The 25,574-nt window shown below is 50.7% G+C and overlaps 2 protein-coding genes across 2 annotated transcripts; one reads left to right on the plus strand and one right to left on the minus strand.

Annotated features, from left to right (window-relative positions):
• Positions 1–810: 810 nt before the first annotated feature.
• RB195_004739 (uncharacterized protein) lies at positions 811–25,487 on the plus strand (the record flags this gene model as incomplete). The annotated part of the gene is made up of 13 exons (XM_064182719.1): positions 811–886; positions 936–1,049; positions 18,342–18,515; positions 18,592–18,672; positions 18,739–18,870; positions 18,925–19,069; positions 21,162–21,285; positions 21,485–21,588; positions 21,654–21,750; positions 21,823–21,961; positions 22,021–22,109; positions 22,182–22,281; positions 25,366–25,487. 13 exons carry the CDS (start codon positions 811–813, stop codon positions 25,485–25,487), a joined length of 1,497 nt encoding a protein of 498 aa, XP_064033986.1.
• RB195_004740 (uncharacterized protein) lies at positions 14,589–14,933 on the minus strand (the record flags this gene model as incomplete). The annotated part of the gene is made up of 1 exon (XM_064182720.1): positions 14,589–14,933. The coding sequence occupies one exon, from the start codon at positions 14,931–14,933 to the stop codon at positions 14,589–14,591; it is 345 nt and encodes a 114-aa protein (XP_064033987.1).
• Positions 25,488–25,574: the final 87 nt, after the last annotated feature.

Raw genomic sequence — 25,574 nt, forward strand, 5'->3', positions numbered from 1 at the left:
GGTTAAATAGTAGCCAACAGTTTACATTATCTAACGTAGAACGTTATCTTTATCACTACGATGATGATATTTACGTCATTTCATGTTATACATCATTCTGTGCTAATAGTTGAGAGAGGAGGAAACTCATACTTCGAATAATGTTTCCAAAATGTGCAAATTGTGGAGATTTCAAAGAAACATATATGTAAATTCAAGTCTGATTGTTCTCCAAATGGTGAATTGACATGTTTATAAGGAAAACAGCGAAATATTCCATCTATGCTTGAATTTTTGAGGGAGAAATTGAAGGAAACAGAAAAAAAAACAATTCTTATTTCACAAAAAATCCCACTACTGTTAGTATTTATTGATCGGTGAGGTCGAGCGAAGCGAACACCAAGAAAAGTCTGAAGTCCGGCTTTAGCGGCACGTTCAGACTGGTAGAATAATAGTCGCAGAATCGCATTATATCTCACAATGGTTCATAATTTTGTCTATTGCTTTGAAGCCCGTTTGAAAACCTCTGTGTTCTTCTCTATTTAAGAATTTGTAACACTAGATCAAATAACAAGGACTGACACTAAGCATTGAAAACAGAAGAAATAGATTGAATTGCTTAGACAGGAAAGTAATTGGGAGTATTTTTTTTATCTGCATTGTTAATCCATACTTCTATTTCTTGTTCCTCCGATGCTGTAATCACACATCTACGCCTCCCCGTGTAATGAACGAACGTCAAAAATACAGTTATAATGCGTCACTGATACATGCTTTTTATATTCGAGCGACAACAGTTTACTAATAATAACCGTGGATTTGTAACAGGTGATGCCCGATGGCACAGATGTTAGCGATGCGACCCGAAATAAAATGGGATTCATTGCTTGTACAAGTTACGTAGTAGGTAAGTCAAATACGCAAATGATGATCCATGTAAATGACAGCTGTTTAAGGAAACATAATTGGATCGGGAATATTTATAACTCCGACGAGTATACTGAATTACACTCAATCGATAGGATTGTCGCTTATAGTATGGTTAGGATGTGGTTTAATATCGTTGATAGGTGAGTAACAGTGGTGGAAAAGTCCACTTTTTGATGGGTACGATAAGTATACTTTCCGAGATTATATCTTCTCCTCTATACTTTATCAAGGAATTTTCCTCATGTATTTCATAAACTAGGCGCTGCTGAAGTGAACCGGACAGGCGATTTGGTGTGTTTATGGCCAGAATGAACCGTGCGTTGAGAACTTCTCAAAAGGAGGAGGAGGGGGGGATGGGGGTGTGGTCGTAAGAGGGGGTCAGAGGAGGGTCAAGAGGAGGTCGTAAGGCTTGTCAGAAGAGGAGAAAAAGACGAGCGGATAGTCGATTTTAAGTACACACATATTAAGAAAGAAGGTAATATACACATATATTAGGAGGAAGAATAGATGGCGTGTAGATTTTCAAAAAAATTAAAAAAATTCCTTTTAAATTTAAAAAAAGAATTTTTTTTAGTTTTAAAAAATTCCACACCTTTTGGTCCGTGCCTAGCTTGAGAAAATACTAGTCAAAGAAAGAAAGAAAAACATTAAAATTAGGATAATATGAGAGATGGGATTTTTGCATTCAGTGTACGAGACTTAAAAAAAGAGCACATTTGTCTTCCGGCAGTTACGAATTTATTATTATCATTTAAAAAGGCAGATGCTGTCACTAAACGAAAAAAAGACATCTACAGGAATCTACAGAAGATATGGATAAAATCAGTACAAAGTAGGCTTCACGAGTTCCCGAATATTGACGCTCAATGTGATTTTCATGCAATAAGGCTGACTGCGAATTGTAGTGAAAGATTTCTTCTATATTTCTGTTAACTTTTGTGCTTCTAGCTTTCCTAGTTTTTTTGAAGCCTAGTTGAGAAAAACTCGAAAATTTGAGTTAAAATTTTCGAGTTTTTCTCAACTTGCTTTTGAGGGAGAACCATAACACCTACAGAGACCAAAATTTACAGCTAAAGGTTTTCTTTGATGCTTTATCAAAATATGGTATCGAATTTTTCAAACGCAGAATCCAGTAACTAAGCTCGTTGCTTATGCAGACCAATTAAGTTTAAAATGTATTGTAGAGGAAGATTTTTGCTATCATATTCCGTTTTTACTTCCCTCCAGTAAGTCTTCGTTCTCTCAAAAGAAAAAGAAAGAAAAGGAAGAAGAAATAGAAGAACTCGAGAAAAATGCTAAATTTCTGTTTTTTTCTCAACTACATAGCTTGCAAAAAAACAAGAGGGTCGCTGAAAAGGATATTCTGAACTTTTTATAGCGCAAATCTTCCTTTACAGAAGGTTGCCTTCTTTGCCACCTACCTTTGCCTTCTTCCATCTCTTCTGTAGTCCGTTGTATTCACATTTGTTTCAAGCTACTAAAATCTGACCAGCCCATAAGTAATTTCCCAATCAGGGCTTGGTTCTAAGAGCTAAAATGACCTTTAAATAACACCTGTATGCTGTGAGCAGTGTCGTTAATACAATGTTAGAAAAACTGCCGGTGAAATATTCTTCTCAGTAATTTTTTCCGGTGTTACTAAAATAAAGATTCCGGCGGGGATCGAACTATTTATTCATTGTCTGAAATCACTGCCAATGAGAAAAATTGTGGGTAGGAAGTGAAAAATAGTGGAGAAATGCTTCAAGAAAGGTGCCTTGGTATTAGTGGTTTTTCCATTCCGAAAAGATCAAATATTCCAGAAGGGATCGCAGTCTCAACCGATTTTTTTCCACTGTCGGTGAGCAAAATTGGGAGGAAATAGTAGGAAATGGTGTGAAAATGGTTTTACAGTGCTTGCTCTGCTGTACTCACTCACAGCACTTTATATTAATATCTATTATAGTTGCATCTAATAATACTTGCTATATTATATTATTTTTGATTCATTATTAAGCGTCCAATTTGCCTCTTTATATCTGCTTATTTAAACTAATTTTTCATTGTTATGAGCAGCTATATTAGACATGAACGATATGATGGGGACGTTTTCTGGAGGGTCTTCTATGGGGAGTCGTTTTTCCCAACTACACGCTTGACACTGGTAAAGGCAGCCAGATTTTCGTTTCTGGTGCGATATGTAGTAACAGGTAGTGCGAAAGGTAGTGACCTGAATTTTCGTAAGGGCCGCACATTCTTCGAATCATAAGAAACGCGCACGCATGAACTCAGGTACTCCTCCAGACCTCCTCTGCCGCTGCTCCACGACTCGAGCGCAGTCTCTTTCATAATTTCTCTCCTGCCTAGCAGGCGTTCCCGACTTCGGCGAAATTTCCGCTCACGGCCAAGTGGTCTAGTGGTATGATTCTCGCTTTGGGTGCGAGAGGTCCCGGTTTCGATCACCGGCTTGGCCCAGATTTTTGCAGCGACCGTACATTGTTCGGATCACGCCCACGCATGAGCCCTGAGCTCCTCTGCCGCTGCTCCACGACTCCAACGTGGTCTCTTTCGTGTTTTCTTCCGCTTTCAGCCCCCGTTCCTGAGTCCGCGGGTAAATGCTCCCACGGCCAAGTGGTCTAGTGGTATGATTCTCGCTTTGGGTGCGAGAGGTCCCGGTTTCGATCACCGGCTTGGCCCAGATTTTTGCAACGACCGTACATTGTTGGGATCATGAACAACGCCCACGCATGAGCCCTGAGCTCCTCTGCCGCTGCTCCACGACTCGAGCGCAGTCCCTTTCGTGTTTTCTTCCGCTTTCAGCTCCCGTTCCTGAGGTCCGCGGGTAAAGCTCCCACGGCCAAGTGGTCTAGTGGTATGATTCTCGCTTTGGGTGCGAGAGGTCCCGGTTTCGATCACCGGCTTGGCCCAGATTTTTGCAGCGACCGTACATTGTTGGGATCATGAACAACGCCCACGCATGAGCCCTGAGCTCCTCTGCCGCTGCTCCACGACTCGAGCGCAGTCTCTTTCATATATTCTCTCCTGCCTAGCAGGCGTTCCTGACTCGAAAACCCCCGGCCATGTTGATCCTCTCGTTATACGACATTGTTCGGATCACGCCCACGCATGAGCCCTGAGCTCCTCTGTCGCTGCTCCACGACTCGAGCGCAGTCTCTTTCATATATTCTCTCCTGCCTAGCAGGCGTTCCTGACTTCGGCGAAAATTCCGCCCACGGCCAAGTGGTCTAGTGGTATGATTCTCGCTTTGGGTGCGAGAGGTCCCGGTTTCGATCACCGGCTTGGCCCAGATTTTTGCAACGACCGTACATTGTTCGGATCACGCCCACGCATGAGCCCTGAGCTCCTCTGCCGCTGCTCCACGACTCGAGCGCAGTCTCTTTCATAATTTCTCTCCTGCCTAGCAGGCGTTCCTGACTTCGGCGAAAATTCCGCCCACGGCCAAGTGGTCTAGTGGTATGATTCTCGCTTTGGGTGCGAGAGGTCCCGGTTTCGATCACCGGCTTGGCCCAGATTTTTGCAGCGACCGTACATTGTTGGGATCATGAACAACGCCCACGCATGAGCCCTGAGCTCCTCTGCCGCTGCTCCACGACTCGAGCGCAGTCTCTTTCATATATTCTCTCCTGCCTAGCAGGCGTTCCTGACTTCGGCGAAAATTCCGCTCACGGCCAAGTGGTCTAGTGGTATGATTCTCGCTTTGGGTGCGAGAGGTCCCGGTTTCGATCACCGGCTTGGCCCAGATTTTTGCAGCGACCGTACATTGTTGGGATCATGAACAACGCCCACGCATGAGCCCTGAGCTCCTCTGCCGCTGCTCCACGACTCCAACGTAGTCCCTTTCGTGTTTTCTTCCGCTTTCAGCCCCCGTTCCTGAGGTCCGCGGATAAAGCTCCCACGGCCAAGTGGTCTAGTGGTATGATTCTCGCTTTGGGTGCGAGAGGTCCCGGTTTCGATCACCGGCTTGGCCCAGATTTTTGCAACGACCGTACATTGTTCGGATCATGAACAACGCCCACGCATGAGCCCTGAGCTCCTCTGCCGCTGCTCCACGACTCGAGCGCAGTCTCTTTCATAATTTCTCTCCTGCCTAGCAGGCGTTCCTGACTTCGGCGAAAATTCCGCTCACGGCCAAGTGGTCTAGTGGTATGATTCTCGCTTTGGGTGCGAGAGGTCCCGGTTTCGATCACCGGCTTGGCCCAGATTTTTGCAACGACCGTACATTGTTCGGATCACGCCCACGCATGAGCCCTGAGCTCCTCTGCCGCTGCTCCACGACTCCAACGTAGTCCCTTTCGTGTTTTCTTCCGCTTTCAGCCCCCGTTCCTGAGGTCCGCGGATAAAGCTCCCACGGCCAAGTGGTCTAGTGGTATGATTCTCGCTTTGGGTGCGAGAGGTCCCGGTTTCGATCACCGGCTTGGCCCAGATTTTTGCAACGACCGTACATTGTTCGGATACACGCCCACGCATGAGCCCTGAGCTCCTCTGCCGCTGCTCCACGACTCGAGCGCAGTCTCTTTCGTATTTTCTCTCCTGCCTTAGCACCCGTTCCTGAGGTCCGCGGATAAAGCTCCCTCACGGCCAAGTGGTCTAGTGGTATGATTCTCGCTTTGGGTGCGAGAGGTCCCGGTTTCGATCACCGGCTTGGCCCAGATTTTTGCAACGACCGTACATTGTTCGGATCACGCCCACGCATGAGCCCTGAGCTCCTCTGCCGCTGCTCCACGACTCCAACGTAGTCACTTTCGTGTTTTCTCTCCTGCCTATCAGGCCCCCGTTCCTGAGGTCCGCGGATAAAGTTCCGCTCACGGCCAAGTGGTCTAGTGGTATGATTCTCGCTTTGGGTGCGAGAGGTCCCGGTTTCGATCACCGGCTTGGCCCAGATTTTTGCAACGACCGTACATTGTTCGGATCATGAACAACGCCCACGCATGAGCCCTGAGCTCCTCTGCCGCTGCTCCACGACTCCAACGTAGTCCCTTTCGTGTTTTCTTCCGCTTTCAGCCCCCGTTCCTGAGGTCCGCGGATAAAGCTCTCACGGCCAAGTGGTCTAGTGGTATGATTCTCGCTTTGGGTGCGAGAGGTCCCGGTTTCGATCACCGGCTTGGCCCAGATTTTTGCAACGACCGTACATTGTTCGGATCTGAACGCCCACGCATGAGCCCTGAGCTCCTCTGCCGCTGCTCCACGACTCGAGCGCAGTCTCTTTCGTATTTTCTCTCCTGCCTAGCACGTTCTCGGCTTCGGCGAAAATTCCGCCCAGCGCAAGTGGTCTAGTGGTATGATTCTCGCTTTGGGTGCGAGAGGTCCCGGTTTCGATCACCGGCTTGGCCCAGATTTTTGCAACGACCGTACATTGTTCGGCGACCGTACATTGTTGGATCAAGCAACGCCCACGCATGAGCCCTGAGCTCCTCTGCCGCTGCTCCACGACTCCAACGTAGTCCCTTTCGTGTTTTCTTCCGCTTTCAGCCCCCGTTCCTGAGGTCCGCGGATAAAGCTCTCACGGCCAAGTGGTCTAGTGGTATGATTCTCGCTTTGGGTGCGAGAGGTCCCGGTTTCGATCACCGGCTTGGCCCAGATTTTTGCAACGACCGTACATTGTTCGGATCATGAGCAACGCCCACGCATGAGCCCTGAGCTCCTCTGCCGCTGCTCCACTATTCCAACGTGGTCTCTTTCGTGTTTTCTTCCGCTCTCAGCCCCCGTTCCTGAGGTCCGCGGATAAACTCTCACGGCCAAGTGGTCTAGTGGTATGATTCTCGCTTTGGGTGCGAGAGGTCCCGGTTTCGATCACCGGCTTGGCCCAGATTTTTGCAACGACCGTACATTGTTCGGATATGAACACGCCCACGCATGAGCCCTGAGCTCCTCTGCCGCTGCTCCACGACTCCAACGTAGTCCCTTTCGTGTTTTCTTCCGCTTTCAGCCCCCGTTCCTGAGGTCCGCGGATAAAGCTCTCACGGCCAAGTGGTCTAGTGGTATGATTCTCGCTTTGGGTGCGAGAGGTCCCGGTTTCGATCACCGGCTTGGCCCAGATTTTTGCAACGACCGTACATTGTTCGGATCTAACGCCCACGCATGAGCCCTGAGCTCCTCTGCCGCTGCTCCACGACTCCAACGTAGTCCCTTTCGTGTTTTCTTCCGCTTTCAGCCCCCGTTCCTGAGGTCCGCGGATAAAGCTCTCACGGCCAAGTGGTCTAGTGGTATGATTCTCGCTTTGGGTGCGAGAGGTCCCGGTTTCGATCACCGGCTTGGCCCAGATTTTTGCAACGACCGTACATTGTTCGGATCATGAACACGCCCACGCATGAGCCCTGAGCTCCTCTGCCGCTGCTCCACGACTCGAGCGCAGTCCCTTTCGTGTTTTCTTCCGCTTTCAGCCCCCGTTCCTGAGGTCCGCGTATAAAGCTCCCACGGCCAAGTGGTCTAGTGGTATGATTCTCGCTTTGGGTGCGAGAGGTCCCGGTTTCGATCACCGGCTTGGCCCAGATTTTTGCAACGACCGTACATTGTTCGGATCATGAACAACGCCCACGCATGAGCCCTGAGCTCCTCTGCCGCTGCTCCACGACTCCAACGTAGTCCCTTTCGTGTTTTCTTCCGCTTTCAGCCCCCGTTCCTGAGGTCCGCGGATAAAGCTCCCACGGCCAAGTGGTCTAGTGGTATGATTCTCGCTTTGGGTGCGAGAGGTCCCGGTTTCGATCACCGGCTTGGCCCAGATTTTTGCAACGACCGTACATTGTTCGGATCTAAACGCCCACGCATGAGCCCTGAGCTCCTCTGCCGCTGCTCCACGACTCGAGCGCAGTCTCTTTCATAATTTCTCTCCTGCTCTAGCAGCGCGTTCCTGACTTCGGCGGAAAATTCCGCTCACGGCCAAGTGGTCTAGTGGTATGATTCTCGCTTTGGGTGCGAGAGGTCCCGGTTTCGATCACCGGCTTGGCCCAGATTTTTGCAGCGACCGTACATTGTTGGGATCATGAACAACGCCCACGCATGAGCCCTGAGCTCCTCTGCCGCTGCTCCACGACTCCAACGTAGTCCCTTTCGTGTTTTCTTCCGCTTTCAGCCCCCGTTCCTGAGGTCCGCGGATAAAGCTCCCACGGCCAAGTGGTCTAGTGGTATGATTCTCGCTTTGGGTGCGAGAGGTCCCGGTTTCGATCACCGGCTTGGCCCAGATTTTTGCAACGACCGTACATTGTTCGGATCACGCCCACGCATGAGCCCTGAGCTCCTCTGCCGCTGCTCCACGACTCCAGCGCAGTCTCTTTCATATATTCTCTCCTGCCTAGCAGGCGTTCCTGACTTCGGCGGAAAATTCCTCCCACGGCCAAGTGGTCTAGTGGTATGATTCTCGCTTTGGGTGCGAGAGGTCCCGGTTTCGATCACCGGCTTGGCCCAGATTTTTGCAACGACCGTACATTGTTCGGATCATGAACAACGCCCACGCATGAGCCCTGAGCTCCTCTGCCGCTGCTCCACGACTCCAACGTAGTCCCTTTCGTGTTTTCTTCCGCTTTCAGCCCCCGTTCCTGAGGACCGCGGATAAAGCTCCCACGGCCAAGTGGTCTAGTGGTATGATTCTCGCTTTGGGTGCGAGAGGTCCCGGTTTCGATCACCGGCTTGGCCCAGATTTTTGCAACGACCGTACATTGTTCGGATCACGCCCACGCATGAGCCCTGAGCTCCTCTGCCGCTGCTCCACGACTCGAGCGCAGTCTCTTTCATAATTTCTCTCCTGCCTAGCAGGCGTTCCTGACTTCGGCGAAATTTCCGCTCACGGCCAAGTGGTCTAGTGGTATGATTCTCGCTTTGGGTGCGAGAGGTCCCGGTTTCGATCACCGGCTTGGCCCAGATTTTTGCAACGACCGTACATTGTTCGGATCATGAACAACGCCCACGCATGAGCCCTGAGCTCCTCTGCCGCTGCTCCACGACTCCAACGTAGTCCCTTTCGTGTTTTCTTCCGCTTTCAGCCCCCGTTCCTGAGGTCCGCGGATAAAGCTCCCACGGCCAAGTGGTCTAGTGGTATGATTCTCGCTTTGGGTGCGAGAGGTCCCGGTTTCGATCACCGGCTTGGCCCAGATTTTTGCAACGACCGTACATTGTTCGGATCACGCCCACGCATGAGCCCTGAGCTCCTCTGCCGCTGCTCCACGACTCCAACGTAGTCCCTTTCGTGTTTTCTTCCGCTTTCAGCCCCCGTTCCTGAGGTCCGCGGATAAAGCTCCCACGGCCAAGTGGTCTAGTGGTATGATTCTCGCTTTGGGTGCGAGAGGTCCCGGTTTCGATCACCGGCTTGGCCCAGATTTTTGCAACGACCGTACATTGTTCGGATATGACAACGCCCACGCATGAGCCCTGAGCTCCTCTGCCGCTGCTCCACGACTCCAACGTAGTCCTCTTTCGTGTTTTCTTCCGCTTTCAGCCCCCGTTCCTGAGGTCCGCGGATAAATGCTCCCACGGCCAAGTGGTCTAGTGGTATGATTCTCGCTTTGGGTGCGAGAGGTCCCGGTTTCGATCACCGGCTTGGCCCAGATTTTTGCAACGACCGTACATTGTTCGGATCATGAACAACGCCCACGCATGAGCCCTGAGCTCCTCTGCCGCTGCTCCACGACTCCAACGTAGTCTCTTTCGTGTTTTCTCCCGCTTTCAGCCCCCGTTCCTGAGGTCCGCGGATAAAGCTCCTCACGGCCAAGTGGTCTAGTGGTATGATTCTCGCTTTGGGTGCGAGAGGTCCCGGTTTCGATCACCGGCTTGGCCCAGATTTTTGCAACGACCGTACATTGTTCGGATCATGAACAACGCCCACGCATGAGCCCTGAGCTCCTCTGCCGCTGCTCCACGACTCCAACGTAGTCCCTTTCGTGTTTTCTTCCGCTTTCAGCCCCCGTTCCTGAGGTCCGCGGGTAAAGCTCCCACGGCCAAGTGGTCTAGTGGTATGATTCTCGCTTTGGGTGCGAGAGGTCCCGGTTTCGATCACCGGCTTGGCCCAGATTTTTGCAACGACCGTACATTGTTCGGATCACGCCCACGCATGAGCCCTGAGCTCCTCTGCCGCTGCTCCACTATTCCAACGTGGTCTCTTTCGTGTTTTCTTCCGCTCTCAGCCCCCGTTCCTGAGGTCCGCGGATAAACTCTCACGGCCAAGTGGTCTAGTGGTATGATTCTCGCTTTGGGTGCGAGAGGTCCCGGTTTCGATCACCGGCTTGGCCCAGATTTTTGCAACGACCGTACATTGTTCGGATCACGCCCACGCATGAGCCCTGAGCTCCTTGCCGCTGCTCCACGACTCCGTGCTCCAATCTTGTGTTTTCTTCCGCTTTTCAGCCCCGTTCCTGAGGTCCGCGGATAAAGCTCTCACGGCCAAGTGGTCTAGTGGTATGATTCTCGCTTTGGGTGCGAGAGGTCCCGGTTTCGATCACCGGCTTGGCCCAGATTTTTGCAACGACCGTACATTGTTCGGATCACGCCCACGCATGAGCCCTGAGCTCCTCTGTCGCTGCTCCACGACTCGAGCGCAGTCTCTTTCATATATTCTCTCCTGCCTAGCAGGCGTTCCTGACTTCGGCGAAAATTCCGCTCACGGCCAAGTGGTCTAGTGGTATGATTCTCGCTTTGGGTGCGAGAGGTCCCGGTTTCGATCACCGGCTTGGCCCAGATTTTTGCAACGACCGTACATTGTTCGGATCATGAACAACGCCCACGCATGAGCCCTGAGCTCCTCTGCCGCTGCTCCACGACTCCAACGTAGTCCCTTTCGTGTTTTCTTCCGCTTTCAGCCCCCGTTCCTGAGGACCGCGGATAAAGCTCCCACGGCCAAGTGGTCTAGTGGTATGATTCTCGCTTTGGGTGCGAGAGGTCCCGGTTTCGATCACCGGCTTGGCCCAGATTTTTGCAACGACCGTACATTGTTCGGATCACGCCCACGCATGAGCCCTGAGCTCCTCTGCCGCTGCTCCACGACTCCAACGTAGTCCCTTTCGTGTTTTCTTCCGCTTTCAGCCCCCGTTCCTGAGGTCCGCGGATAAATGCTCCTCACGGCCAAGTGGTCTAGTGGTATGATTCTCGCTTTGGGTGCGAGAGGTCCCGGTTTCGATCACCGGCTTGGCCCAGATTTTTGCAACGACCGTACATTGTTCGGATCATGAACAACGCCCACGCATGAGCCCTGAGCTCCTCTGCCGCTGCTCCACGACTCCAACGTAGTCCCTTTCGTGTTTTCTTCCGCTTTCAGCCCCCGTTCCTGAGGTCCGCGGATAAAGCTCTCACGGCCAAGTGGTCTAGTGGTATGATTCTCGCTTTGGGTGCGAGAGGTCCCGGTTTCGATCACCGGCTTGGCCCAGATTTTTGCAACGACCGTACATTGTTCGGATCTACGCCCACGCATGAGCCCTGAGCTCCTCTGCCGCTGCTCCACGACTCCAACGTAGTCCCTTTCGTGTTTTCTTCCGCTTTCAGCCCCCGTTCCTGAGGTCCGCGGATAAAGCTCTCACGGCCAAGTGGTCTAGTGGTATGATTCTCGCTTTGGGTGCGAGAGGTCCCGGTTTCGATCACCGGCTTGGCCCAGATTTTTGCAACGACCGTACATTGTTCGGATCACGCCCACGCATGAGCCCTGAGCTCCTCTGCCGCTGCTCCACGACTCGAGCGCAGTCCCTTTCGTGTTTTCTTCCGCTTTCAGCCCCCGTTCCTGAGGTCCGCGTATAAAGCTCCCACGGCCAAGTGGTCTAGTGGTATGATTCTCGCTTTGGGTGCGAGAGGTCCCGGTTTCGATCACCGGCTTGGCCCAGATTTTTGCAACGACCGTACATTGTTCGGATCACGCCCCCCACGCATGAGCCCTGAGCTCCTCTGCCGCTGCTCCACGACTCCAACGTAGTCCCTTTCGTGTTTTCTTCCGCTTTCAGCCCCCGTTCCTGAGGTCCGCGGATAAAGCTCCCACGGCCAAGTGGTCTAGTGGTATGATTCTCGCTTTGGGTGCGAGAGGTCCCGGTTTCGATCACCGGCTTGGCCCAGATTTTTGCAACGACCGTACATTGTTCGGATCATCCGCCCACGCCATGAGCCCTGAGCTCCTCTGCCGCTGCTCCACGACTCGAGCGCAGTCTTCTTATAATTCTTCTCTCCTTCAGCACTACTGCCGCGGCGAGTCCCTTTCATTTCCGCTCACGGCCAAGTGGTCTAGTGGTATGATTCTCGCTTTGGGTGCGAGAGGTCCCGGTTTCGATCACCGGCTTGGCCCAGATTTTTGCAACGACCGTACATTGTTCGGATCATGAACAACGCCCACGCATGAGCCCTGAGCTCCTCTGCCGCTGCTCCACGACTCCAACGTAGTCCCTTTCGTGTTTTCTTCCGCTTTCAGCCCCGTTCCTGAGGTCCGCGGGTATAGCGCCCACGGCCAAGTGGTCTAGTGGTATGATTCTCGCTTTGGGTGCGAGAGGTCCCGGTTTCGATCACCGGCTTGGCCCAGATTTTTGCAACGACCGTACATTGTTCGGATCTGAAACGCCCACGCATGAGCCCTGAGCTCCTCTGCCGCTGCTCCACGACTCCAACGTAGTCCTCTTTCGTGTTTTCTTCCGCTTTCAGCCCCCGTTCCTGAGGACCGCGGATAAAGCTCCCACGGCCAAGTGGTCTAGTGGTATGATTCTCGCTTTGGGTGCGAGAGGTCCCGGTTTCGATCACCGGCTTGGCCCAGATTTTTGCAACGACCGTACATTGTTGGGATCACGCCCACGCATGAGCCCTGAGCTCCTCTGCCGCTGCTCCACGACTCCAACGTAGTCCCTTTCGTGTTTTCTTCCGCTTTCAGCCCCCGTTCCTGAGGTCCGCGGATAAAGCTCTCACGGCCAAGTGGTCTAGTGGTATGATTCTCGCTTTGGGTGCGAGAGGTCCCGGTTTCGATCACCGGCTTGGCCCAGATTTTTGCAACGACCGTACATTGTTCGGATCACGCCCACGCATGAGCCCTGAGCTCCTCTGCCGCTGCTCCACGACTCCAACGTAGTCCCTTTCGTGTTTTCTCTCCGCCTTTCAGCCCCCGTTCCTGAGGTCCGCGGATAAAAATTTCCTCACGGCCAAGTGGTCTAGTGGTATGATTCTCGCTTTGGGTGCGAGAGGTCCCGGTTTCGATCACCGGCTTGGCCCAGATTTTTGCAACGACCGTACATTGTTCGGATCATGAGCAACGCCCACGCATGAGTCCTGAGCTCCTCTGCCGCTGCTCCACTATTCCAACGTGATCTCTTTCGTGTTTTCTTCCGCTCTCAGCCCCCGTTCCTGAGGTCCGCGGATAAAGCTCTCACGGCCAAGTGGTCTAGTGGTATGATTCTCGCTTTGGGTGCGAGAGGTCCCGGTTTCGATCACCGGCTTGGCCCAGATTTTTGCAACGACCGTACATTGTTCGGATCACGCCCACGCATGAGCCCTGAGCTCCTCTGCCGCTGCTCCACGACTCCAACGTAGTCCCTTTCGTGTTTTCTTCCGCTTTCAGCCCCCGTTCCTGAGGTCCGCGGATAAAGCTCTCACGGCCAAGTGGTCTAGTGGTATGATTCTCGCTTTGGGTGCGAGAGGTCCCGGTTTCGATCACCGGCTTGGCCCAGATTTTTGCAACGACCGTACATTGTTCGGATCACGCCGCCCACGCATGAGCCCTGAGCTCCTCTGCCGCTGCTCCACGACTCCAACGTAGTCCCTTTCGTGTTTTCTTCCGCTTTCAGCCCCCGTTCCTGAGGTCCGCGGATAAAGCTCCCACGGCCAAGTGGTCTAGTGGTATGATTCTCGCTTTGGGTGCGAGAGGTCCCGGTTTCGATCACCGGCTTGGCCCAGATTTTTGCAACGACCGTACATTGTTCGGATCATGAACAACGCCCACGCATGAGCCCTGAGCTCCTCTGCCGCTGCTCCACGACTCCAACGTAGTCCCTTTCGTGTTTTCTTCCGCTTTCAGCCCCCGTTCCTGAGGTCCGCGGATAAAGCTCCCACGGCCAAGTGGTCTAGTGGTATGATTCTCGCTTTGGGTGCGAGAGGTCCCGGTTTCGATCACCGGCTTGGCCCAGATTTTTGCAACGACCGTACATTGTTCGGATCACGCCCACGCATGAGCCCTGAGCTCCTCTGCCGCTGCTCCACGACTCCAACGTGGTCTCTTTCGTGTTTTCTTCCGCTTTCAGCCCCCGTTCCTGAGGTCCGCGGATAAAGCTCCCACGGCCAAGTGGTCTAGTGGTATGATTCTCGCTTTGGGTGCGAGAGGTCCCGGTTTCGATCACCGGCTTGGCCCAGATTTTTGCAACGACCGTACATTGTTCGGATCACGCCCACGCATGATGAGCCCTGAGCTCCTCTGCCGCTGCTCCACGACTCAGCGGTAGTCCCTTTCAGTGTTTTCTTCCGCTTTCAGCCCCCGTTCCTGAGGTCCGCGGATAAAGCTCCCACGGCCAAGTGGTCTAGTGGTATGATTCTCGCTTTGGGTGCGAGAGGTCCCGGTTTCGATCACCGGCTTGGCCCAGATTTTTGCAACGACCGTACATTGTTCGGGATCAACGCCCACGCATGAGCCCTGAGCTCCTCTGCCGCTGCTCCACGACTCCAACGTAGTCCCTTTCGTGTTTTCTTCCGCTTTCAGCCCCCGTTCCTGAGGTCCGCGGATAAAGCTCCCACGGCCAAGTGGTCTAGTGGTATGATTCTCGCTTTGGGTGCGAGAGGTCCCGGTTTCGATCACCGGCTTGGCCCAGATTTTTGCAACGACCGTACATTGTTCGGATCATGAACAACGCCCACGCATGAGCCCTGAGCTCCTCTGCCGCTGCTCCACGACGATCCAACGAGTCCTTTTCGTTGTTTTCTTCCGCTTTCAGCCCCCGTTCCTGAGGTCCGCGTAAATTGCTCTCACGGCCAAGTGGTCTAGTGGTATGATTCTCGCTTTGGGTGCGAGAGGTCCCGGTTTCGATCACCGGCTTGGCCCAGATTTTTGCAACGACCGTACATTGTTCGGACCATGAGCAACGCCCACGCATGAGCCCTGAGCTCCTCTGCCGCTGCTCCACGACTCCAACGTGGTCTCTTTCGTGTTTTCTTCCGCTTTCAGCCCCCGTTCCTGAGGTCCGCGGATAAAGCTCCCACGGCCAAGTGGTCTAGTGGTATGATTCTCGCTTTGGGTGCGAGAGGTCCCGGTTTCGATCACCGGCTTGGCCCAGATTTTTGCAACGACCGTACATTGTTTCAGGATCACGCCCACGCATGAGCCCTGAGCTCCTCTGCCGCTGCTCCACGACTCCAACGTAGTCCCTTTCGTGTTTTCTCTCCGCTTTCAGCCCCCGTTCCTGAGGTCCGCGGGATAATAGCTCTCACGGCCAAGTGGTCTAGTGGTATGATTCTCGCTTTGGGTGCGAGAGGTCCCGGTTTCGATCACCGGCTTGGCCCAGATTTTTGCAACGACCGTACATTGTTCGGATCATGAGCAACGCCCACGCATGAGCCCTGAGCTCCTCTGCCGCTGCTCCACGACTCCAACGTAGTCCCTTTCGTGTTTTCTTCCGCTTTCAGCCCCCGTTCCTGAGGTCCGCGGATAAAGCTCTCACGGCCAAGTGGTCTAGTGGTATGATTCTCGCTTTGGGTGCGAGAGGTCCCGGTTTCGATCACCGGCTTGGCCCAGATTTTTGCAACGACCGTACATTGTTCGGATCATGAGCAACGCCCACGCATGAGCCCTGAGCTCCTCTGCCGCTGCTCCACGACTCCAACGTGGTCTCTTTCGTGTTTTCTTCCGCTTTCAGCCCCCGTTCCTGAGGTCCGCGTATAAAGCTCCCACGGCCAAGTGGTCTAGTGGTATGATTCTCGCTTTGGGTGCGAGAGGTCCCGGTTTCGATCACCGGCTTGGCCCAGATTTTTGCAACGACCGTACATTGTTCGGATCAGACAACGCCCACGCATGAGCCCTGAGCTCCTCTGCCGCTGCTCCACGACTCCAACGTGGTCTCTTTCGTGTTTTCTTCCGCTTTCAGCCCCCGTTCCTGAGGTCCGCGGATAAAGCTCCCACGGCCAAGTGGTCTAGTGGTATGATTCTCGCTTTGGGTGCGAGAGGTCCCGGTTTCGATCACCGGCTTGGCCCAGATTTTTGCAACGACCGTACATTGTTCGGATCATGAACAACGCCCACGCATGAGCCCTGAGCTCCTCTGCCGCTGCTCCACGACTCCAACGTGGTCTCTTTCGTTTTCTCTTCCTGCTTTCAGCCCCCGTTCCTGAGGTCCGCGGATAAATTTCCTCTCACGGCCAAGTGGTCTAGTGGTATGATTCTCGCTTTGGGTGCGAGAGGTCCCGGTTTCGATCACCGGCTTGGCCCAGATTTTTGCAACGACCGTACATTGTTGGGATCATGAACAACGCCCACGCATGAGCCCTGAGCTCCTCTGCCGCTGCTCCACGACTCGAGCGCAGTCTCTTTCAATGTTTTCTTCCGCTTTCAGCCCCCGTTCCTGACTTATAACGCTCACGGCCAAGTGGTCTAGTGGTATGATTCTCGCTTTGGGTGCGAGAGGTCCCGGTTTCGATCACCGGCTTGGCCCAGATTTTTGCAACGACCGTACATTGTTCGGATCATGAACAACGCCCACGCATGAGCCCTGAGCTCCTCTGCCGCTGCTCCACGACTCCAACGTAGTCCCTTTCGTGTTTTCTTCCGCTTTCAGCCCCCGTTCCTGAGGTCCGCGGGTTAAGCTCTCACGGCCAAGTGGTCTAGTGGTATGATTCTCGCTTTGGGTGCGAGAGGTCCCGGTTTCGATCACCGGCTTGGCCCAGATTTTTGCAACGACCGTACATTGTTCGGATCACGCCCACGCATGAGCCCTGATGGTTGGGATCATGAACAACGCCCACGCATGAGCCCTGAGCTCCTCTGCCGCTGCTCCACGACTCCAACGTAGTCTCTTTCGTATTTTCTTCCGCCTCTAGCACGCGTTCCCGACTTCGGCGAAATTTCCGCTCACGGCCAAGTGGTCTAGTGGTATGATTCTCGCTTTGGGTGCGAGAGGTCCCGGTTTCGATCACCGGCTTGGCCCAGATTTTTGCAACGACCGTACATTGTTCGGATCATGAGCAACGCCCACGCATGAGCCCTGAGCTCCTCTGCCGCTGCTCCACGACTCGAGCGCAGTCTCTTTCATAATTTCTCTCCTACCTAGCACGCGTTCCCGACTTCGGCGAAATTTCCGCTCACGGCCAAGTGGTCTAGTGGTATGATTCTCGCTTTGGGTGCGAGAGGTCCCGGTTTCGATCACCGGCTTGGCCCAGATTTTTGCAACGACCGTACATTGTTCGGATCACGCCCACGCATGAGCCCTGAGCTCCTCTGCCGCTGCTCCACGACTCCAACGTAGTCCCTTTCGTGTTTTCTTCCGCTTTCAGCCCCCGTTCCTGAGGTCCGCGGGTTAAGCTCTCACGGCCAAGTGGTCTAGTGGTATGATTCTCGCTTTGGGTGCGAGAGGTCCCGGTTTCGATCACCGGCTTGGCCCAGATTTTTGCAACGACCGTACATTGTTCGGATCATGCCCACGCATGAGCCCTGAGCTCCTCTGCCGCTGCTCCACGACTCGAGCGCAGTCTCTTTCTATTTTCTTCCCTTTCAGCCCCCGTTCCTGAGATCCGCGGATAAATTCCCACGGCCAAGTGGTCTAGTGGTATGATTCTCGCTTTGGGTGCGAGAGGTCCCGGTTTCGATCACCGGCTTGGCCCAGATTTTTGCAACGACCGTACATTGTTCGGATCATGACAACGCCCACGCATGAGCCCTGAGCTCCTCTGCCGCTGCTCCACGACTCGACTGCAGTCTCTTTCATAATTTCTTTTCTCGCTCAGCTAGCGGCGTTCCTGACTTCGGCGAAATTTCACGCAGTGGTCTAGTGGTATGATTCTCGCTTTGGGTGCGAGAGGTCCCGGTTTCGATCACCGGCTTGGCCCAGATTTTTGCAGCGACCGTACATTGTTCGTGAGCAACGCCCACGCATGAGCCCTGAGCTCCTCTGCCGCTGCTCCACTATTCCAACGTAGTCTCTTTCGTGTTTTCTTCCCTTTCAGCCCGTTCCTGATTTCCGCGGATAAAGCTCTCACGGCCAAGTGGTCTAGTGGTATGATTCTCGCTTTGGGTGCGAGAGGTCCCGGTTTCGATCACCGGCTTGGCCCAGATTTTTGCAACGACAGTACATAGTTCGAATCATGAGCAACGCCTACTCTTGCACTCGATGAGTGCTTCATTTCTTCTACTCTCTTCTGACTCGCGCAGTGTAGCTGCTGAAGTATGCTCTGTCTTACTTTTTGTTCTCCATTTTGGATTTAACCATTCTTGTTACGTCTTCTTTTGTTATGGAATAGACGGATATAACAAAATTTCTAGCCTTTTCTCTGTTCTTCTAATTTTTCCGTTCCAGGTGCTATTTGTTATATCGAATTAGGAACTTCTATATTGGAACCTGGTTGTGATTTTGCGTACACAGTTTATGTTGGTTGGGAAGCAATCGCGTTTGCATTTATGTGGGTTTCGGTGTTTGTCACATATCCTGCGTCTGCTGCTGTTCAGGCGCGCACTTTTGGTCAATACATCGGTTAGTTCGTATGTTTTCTTCTCATTTCTTTTGTCTTCCCCTTTATTTTTGTCCACATTTTCGGGACATTTTTTAGTGAGCGGCATTTCTCCCCTCTTTCTACTCGAGTCGGTTTGGAACGAGTTTGTGGAGCGATGTTTAGGCTATATTCTAGTTTGTATGTCTCTCTATAACCTTTCTAGATTTCCTGTTCACTGCTTTCAGTGCCTAGAATTTATTGCAGTTGTTCTCACCATGTTGAACTTTTTTTCAATTGACCGATTCGCTGCTCGGTTTCAAGTGATTGTCACCAGTGCCAAGATGCTTGCAATGGGAATAATTATTCTCACTGGTTTTTATTACCTCGTTTTCAAAGGTGTTCATTCGTTTCCCCTCAGTTCTTCCCTTTTTGGAACTCTTTTTTTTCAAGGATGGACGGAGAATTTGGAGCAACCGATGTCTGGAAGTGTATGGGCACCTGGAAAGCTCACTTTAGCATTCTATGGTGGTTTGTGGAGCTATGCTGGTTGGGACATACTTAACTACGGAACTCCCGAGATTAGCAAGCCGAGAAGGTCAGCATTTTCATGGTTTTTTCCTGTATTACTTTCCAGTGCATATGACTAATACTCCTTTCACACGCATGTGTGTGGGTGTTTGTTTTATTTCCTAGCCAATGTAAGATATGTAAGATTCATAGATATCAATCAACAAAACAATGGCCATCATAATCCATTACGTACATATGTCCAACGTTTCACTAGATTATCAATCCCAGAAATCCAGAGTTCCTGTGGCTGCGAATCGAAGAAGCGCAAAATCTCACTTTCCAGCTCTTTCTGATAATCGAATGTTTTTTCTCGTAGATGCAGCGTCAATGCCCGAAACAAACGGTAATCGGTTAGGGCCAGGTCAGGAGAACAAGCAGGGTGCGGTAAAACTTCCCAAACAAGCTCGGCAGTTTTCTGACGAATAAGTCCTGCCACATGCGGTTGGCCATCGTCATGAAGTAGACTCCAGAGGCTAAGAGTATGCGTGAGGTGTCACTGTGTACTCAGATGGAAGCGGTTACACATTCTTTCACATTCACAGCATTCCTTTGGAATCTCACCAATAACACAGCAAAATCTTCTTTTTGGGCAATTCTCCTTTCGGCTCATCTGGAGGCGATTCGTCACGCAGGACTCAAGTTTTCAGCTGTGTATGATTACGCACAATACCTAATTCCCATCTCCTGTAATTATTTTGCGGATAGAATCTTGCCTGTTTGGGCGCAGAAGCAAAGAGTGATACACATTCACACTTGTCGTCAGGCACTCAAATCATGGGGCTCCAAACATATCACTTTTTCGTAAGTGCAGCGCAGCTGCTTACGAAACTGCGCCATGCCGTTTCCACCGTGCTATATATGCAATGTATTTACATGTACACTGCACCTGCAGCTCAACCTCTCCCGAGATTTATCCCTTGTGATGAAATCCATGTTTATACGCACATGTCTATTATCCAGTGTAACTACGAAGGCGATAAATCCAAGAAGATAACATTGTAATAACACTATATTATGGAACTCTAGCAGCTTTTAGAACTCATATGGAATGGTTAAAGAAACAGAATGAACACAGAGCCATATAGTCTAAATCGTTGCCAAGGACCGTTAAAGGCATCACCCCACGAATTTGAGGTGGTACGGATTTCAGGTGGAGTATTCGTATACGGCATAGTAGATTATGGAGAGGGTGGTGATTACGTTCATTTCTTCCTAATTGCAGTAAAAAACGGTCCGGAAGATGCGGCGCGTGCAAAAGGCTAGCCCGCTCCAATCGAACTCGTTGTAGAAAACAGCACGCCGGAACGCTCGAAGCCGTATCTTCCGGGCCGCTTTTCACGGCAATTAGGAAGAAACGGACGGAATCACCCTTCTCTCCATAATCTACGATCCCGTATACGAATACTCCACCTGAAATCCGTACCACCTCAGATTCGTGGGGTGATGCCTTTAACCTTTCTTGGTTCTGCACACAGCTCTTTCCATTCTATTAATGCTAAGCTACACATCCCACAAGTTACACAGCAAACCACATTAGATGGGGCGGAAGGGGAGGGGAAGGAGAACTCAACACTGGTCTAATCGAACTGTAATCCAGCTGCACTTGGAGGGCAAAAAATCGTTCCTAGAGCGCAAAGACTATCCTTAGCTACGAAATGGGAATTGCGGACGGATAATTGCGTAAGCGGGTGTGCTCGAAGCGGTGGAGCGCAGAGGTTGGGACCGTGTAAGGATGCTCGATACCGTCACCCACCTCTACAGTTCGCAATGGATCCACCTGGATTCCAACCGCTGTCTCCACCGAACCGCTCTAGCGCAGCCGCTTCATGTCGTTTTGACCGGAATATACTACACGACGTAACTTAAGTGTTCACTTCCCCTTATACCTGTTCCGATTTAGAGGGTCGATTTCAGTCTTTGCTTGCTTCTTCCGCTTTTTTTTCTTTGGTGGGCCTAGAGTATCATGGGAAATGTGATACAAGAACAAAACCAATGGACGTTATCCATTCATTGTCATAGTGGAAGTGTTTCTGCGTTGTGGAGATCGTGTTTTTGTCATGGCACATGAAGCCACTATATCTGTCGTTCTCACCACAAAGAAATTCTTTTGATTGCAGAACTATGCCACTCTCACTCATCTCCGGAATTCTGATTGTTTGTGCCACCTATATTGCCATCAACGTCTCTTATTTTGTTGTTCTTTCACCAGATGAAATGAAGAATAGCACTGCTGTTGCGGCGGTAGGTAAACAGATAGATTGGGAATTTAAAGCTTAAATATGAGAAAGTTATGAATTACCTTCTTCTTTTGAAGTCAACACTATATTTCTGAGCACTGCTTTAATCAGCACTACTGACTACTACTACTATCGACGATTAACGACAACATCAGTTGATTTTCGAGACTGGAATTAAGAGATGATGACCCTGTTGAATTCAGGACTTCGCTCAGAAGACACTAGGAAACTTCTCATATGCAATCCCATTTATGGTCGCCATTTTATTGATCGGCACTCTTAACAGCAATATTTTCTGTGGTTCGAGGTATATGAGCATTTAGTACCAGTCACATACAGAAAAATATCACCTATTAATTCGTATATGTTCAGATTTATGCATGCTGCTGCTCGCGAAGGTCACTTGCCTACTTGTATCAGCTGCGTCAACGAGGCTTCAAATAGTCCAAGAGCCGCTCTCCTCGGACAGGTGAGTTTCTCTAATCAACACTAATCCTCATCAATCGACAATGATCGATAATGGTCGGATTCCTATCTGTAGCTCATTTGCACATTTATTGTGTCGTTCGTGGATACTGATACACTAATCAACTACGTGACTTTTGTGATGTGGGCGCAGAAAGTGGTTACAGTGGCTGCGTTACTGTATCTCCGTCATAGCAAGATGCCAGTAGCGGAAGGTATGTGTGCAAAGTTAACCGCGGCTGGGAACACTACCGTAATCCAAGATGACTTTCAGGTGCAATTAAAGTGCCTATTTCGTTAAGTGTAATTTTCATGGTGTTAAGCTTAGCGCTCGTCGTTGTTCCATTCGTTGAGGAACCAGTAGTAAGTTGACGATAGTTCATGGAAATTCTTAATTTTTCAAGCCATTGAAAAATTCTATTGATTCCCTTTAAGGTCACCTTCACAGGAGTAGCAGTTGTGTTTAGTGGCTTGATTTTCTTCTTCGCATTAGTGAAACCAGAAAAAGCACCGACAATCCTGCAACGTATAAACGGTAAGTGTACTGAGTGCAAATCGTTAAACGCGACGCCTCATAAAATAAACGACGTTGAGTTTTCTGAGCATATAGATGAAGATATAGTTCATGAATATGAGCATGACCGTGCATACGAGTACGTATAGTCGGGTCAAAACGACATGAAACACGGACATTTGCGCAAGCGGCTGCGCTCAAAGCGGAGCGGTGGAGCGTAGCGGTTGGAATCGTGTAAGGATCCACGCTACCGCCACACACCTCTGCAGTTCGCCATGGTCCCACGTCGATTCCAACCGCTGTCTCCACCGCACCGCTTCCGAGCGCGGCCTCTTGCGCTCATGTCGTTTTGACCCAACTATAGTAGTAGTAGTACTGCATGAACTCAGTCTTTAATTGTGAAAGTGGTGACGTTTTAGAGCGTTTTTTTCTTACTGTTATGAAAGTGCTCTAGCCACTAGACCAGTTACCCGTGGACGCAAACTCCACGAACGTCAAGATCGCGAGTCGGGATGAAAAGGAAGCATAGAGTAGATGCTAGAGCAACAATAGAGCTGTCTCTGAACTCAGGCGTGGATGCTTCTGTTAATTCGACCACGGTAGGATCATCAGAAGCGCTACCGCAAAGTGCTCCATGCGGTCACTGCACGCATTCGGTCCGAGTCCGGAACTCCTCGAACATCAAGAACTAGGACCGGAATGAGAATACAGGATAAAGAATTTCGTTGGAGTCGCGAGGTGCTGCAGAGGAGACTCTGAGCTCAAGCATGTGGTTCCATGATGATTCAACGGATGTACAGTCATTGCAAAAATTTGGGCCAAGCCGGTGATCGAAACCGGGACCTCTCGCACCCAAAGCGAGAATCATACCACTAGACCACTTGGCCGTGATAGAAGATCCGCCGACGTCGGGAACGCGGGCCGGATGTAAAGAAAACATGGAAGAAAAGTTCCTTAGTGTCCTGGAGCTGTTGGAGAGCAGTCTCCGATCTCAGCTTTCATGATGATTCAACCAATGTACGGTCATTGCAAAAATTCGGGCCAAGCCGGTGGTCGAAACTGGAACCTCTCGCACCCAAAGAGCTACCGCACTCTGCTTCATGTCATTTGACACTACTATACTTTGGCGACATCTCAACAACGAACATGCTCGCCAAGAGATTCTCCAAACTCCGCTTTGGTGACATTCTGTCCTGTCGATGACTATCTGGGAAACTGAATCTCTTTTGAATCAAATAACACCTAGGGAAGGCGACGGTTCTAGGCTCTTACGACAGAATTAGTCTGTGATCTGCTGGAATTTTTTAAATGAGCTAACGCAGTTTTACGAATGTGGACTGGCACCGAATGATGTTGATTTCAGTCAGGAAAAGGACGAACAGTTCTGTCGTATGCTAGTAATTACAGGTTGATTCAATTACTGTCTCACTGGGAATCTTCGACTGTGTTGTTGAGTTCAAGATATTGCTCAGCTATCCGGTCATTACTGTTTTGTCATCACGTACGGCGCTACCGATGCCCTACTATCTGCATGGCACAACCGAAGCCACACGCTACGTAATTTTTCGAGAAGCATCGTGAGAAGTAAAGCTGTTGGATTTTGAAGTCCTTGGTTTAGATGAAAGATCTAGTCACAGCTTGCTGGTACCTCTCTGAGTATTGCCCATGTTCGACTGTCTTTGAATCTCGGCATGTTGAAACGTAGTTTTAATTGATTTCTTTGAACTGTAGCCAAGATTGGTATTGATCGTCTTTATTTAACAACGGCTAACGTTTCGGCGTTATCGCCTTCGTCAGAGCCTGGAAAAACTCAAAGCCATTAGTGACTTATCCCCTCAAGCGCCTCATCACCCTACAGAAAGCACTCAAACGGTAAGCAAACTCAACAGCAACACATAGGCTAGTACTTACCTCATTAGCTAGACTTGTTAACACAGTCATCTAGTCACATCTTGCTCCGAGTGATCTGGTACGTCCTACGGTGGAATTCTCATAGATACTGAGAAGAGGATGCGCCTAAATCCTCTACACTCATCGTCAAAGTAGAAGAGACTGAAGACTGTTGCAAACACACCGGCAGAATTGTCCATCCGATTCAATCTGTGCTAAGTCTACTCTACTCCTCTTAGTTCTTTTCATAGTCGTCATAGATATGATACCTTAAAGACATCACCCCACGAAACTGAGGTGGTACGGATTTCAGGTGGAGTATTCGTATACGGGATAGTAGATTATGGAGAGGGGTGTGATTCCGTCCATTTCTTCCTAATCCCCGTAAAAAACGGCCTGGAAGATGTGGCGCGCACACAAGGCTGGCGCGCTCCAATCGAACTCTTTGTAGAAAATAGTGCGCCGGATTGCTCGAAGCGGTATCTTCCGGGCCGTTTTCTACGGCGATTAGGAAGAAATGAACGGAATCACCCTTCTCTCAATAATCTACGATCCCGTAAACGAATACTCCACCGGAAATCCCTACCATCCCAGATTCGTGGAGTGATGCCTTTAAGTGATGTGTCATGCTAGCTTTTGAAGACGGAGAATAATGTTCCAACAAACTCAAGATTGCTGCTATACACTGCCAAAATTCGTCCTTCTTCTCATCCTCAAAGGGACTTAAAATTTGACGACTAGGAAGATGCCGAGTGACAAGTCCAAGTATCCGAACACCAGTTGACAGCTTCACACGCGACGTTATCGAGCGGGTGACCATTGCGTGGTGGAAATGGTGATGGACAACTGAAGTGTACTGTGACAAGGAGATGCTCGACAGTTTTACGTCGAAGGTGCACGGAACCTCCTGCATTCGCCTATGGCGCCGAATAAAAACGCTAACACAGGAATGTAGCATCATGTGTAGGTCATGGAGATGAACGTGTAAAAAAATATAAACTTCTGGATCCTCTTGATTCATTGAAATAATAAAAATTGCGCTGAAGTTCTTTTTTTGAGGGGGGGGGGGGGGAAAGTGGGGAGGGATAATGTTCATTCCTCGCTGATTTGAGAAAGGGTGTTGAAGTACGATGGTGTTCTGCTAATCAATATCCATTTTTATATACAGGTGCAACAATGCACGTTTTGATCATTTTTTTCAAACTTATTTTTCAGAGGGAATGACGAAAATAACGTGCCGACTATTGTTCAGTCGACCGGACCTGAAGAAGGGCGTTTGCGAAGTGGTGAAGTACAGCGACGAGATACGTGGCCTTGGAACGGAATCGGGCTCCTAGTTACTTAGATCCCATATTTTGTCATCAGAAGTTTGCTAACGATTAACTCCACGAAGTTAAGGTTGCCCAAACCAGGAGCCTGGTTCA

Source organism: Necator americanus, chromosome I (assembly GCF_031761385.1).
Source record: "Necator americanus strain Aroian chromosome I, whole genome shotgun sequence".
Taxonomy (NCBI): domain Eukaryota; kingdom Metazoa; phylum Nematoda; class Chromadorea; order Rhabditida; family Ancylostomatidae; genus Necator; species Necator americanus.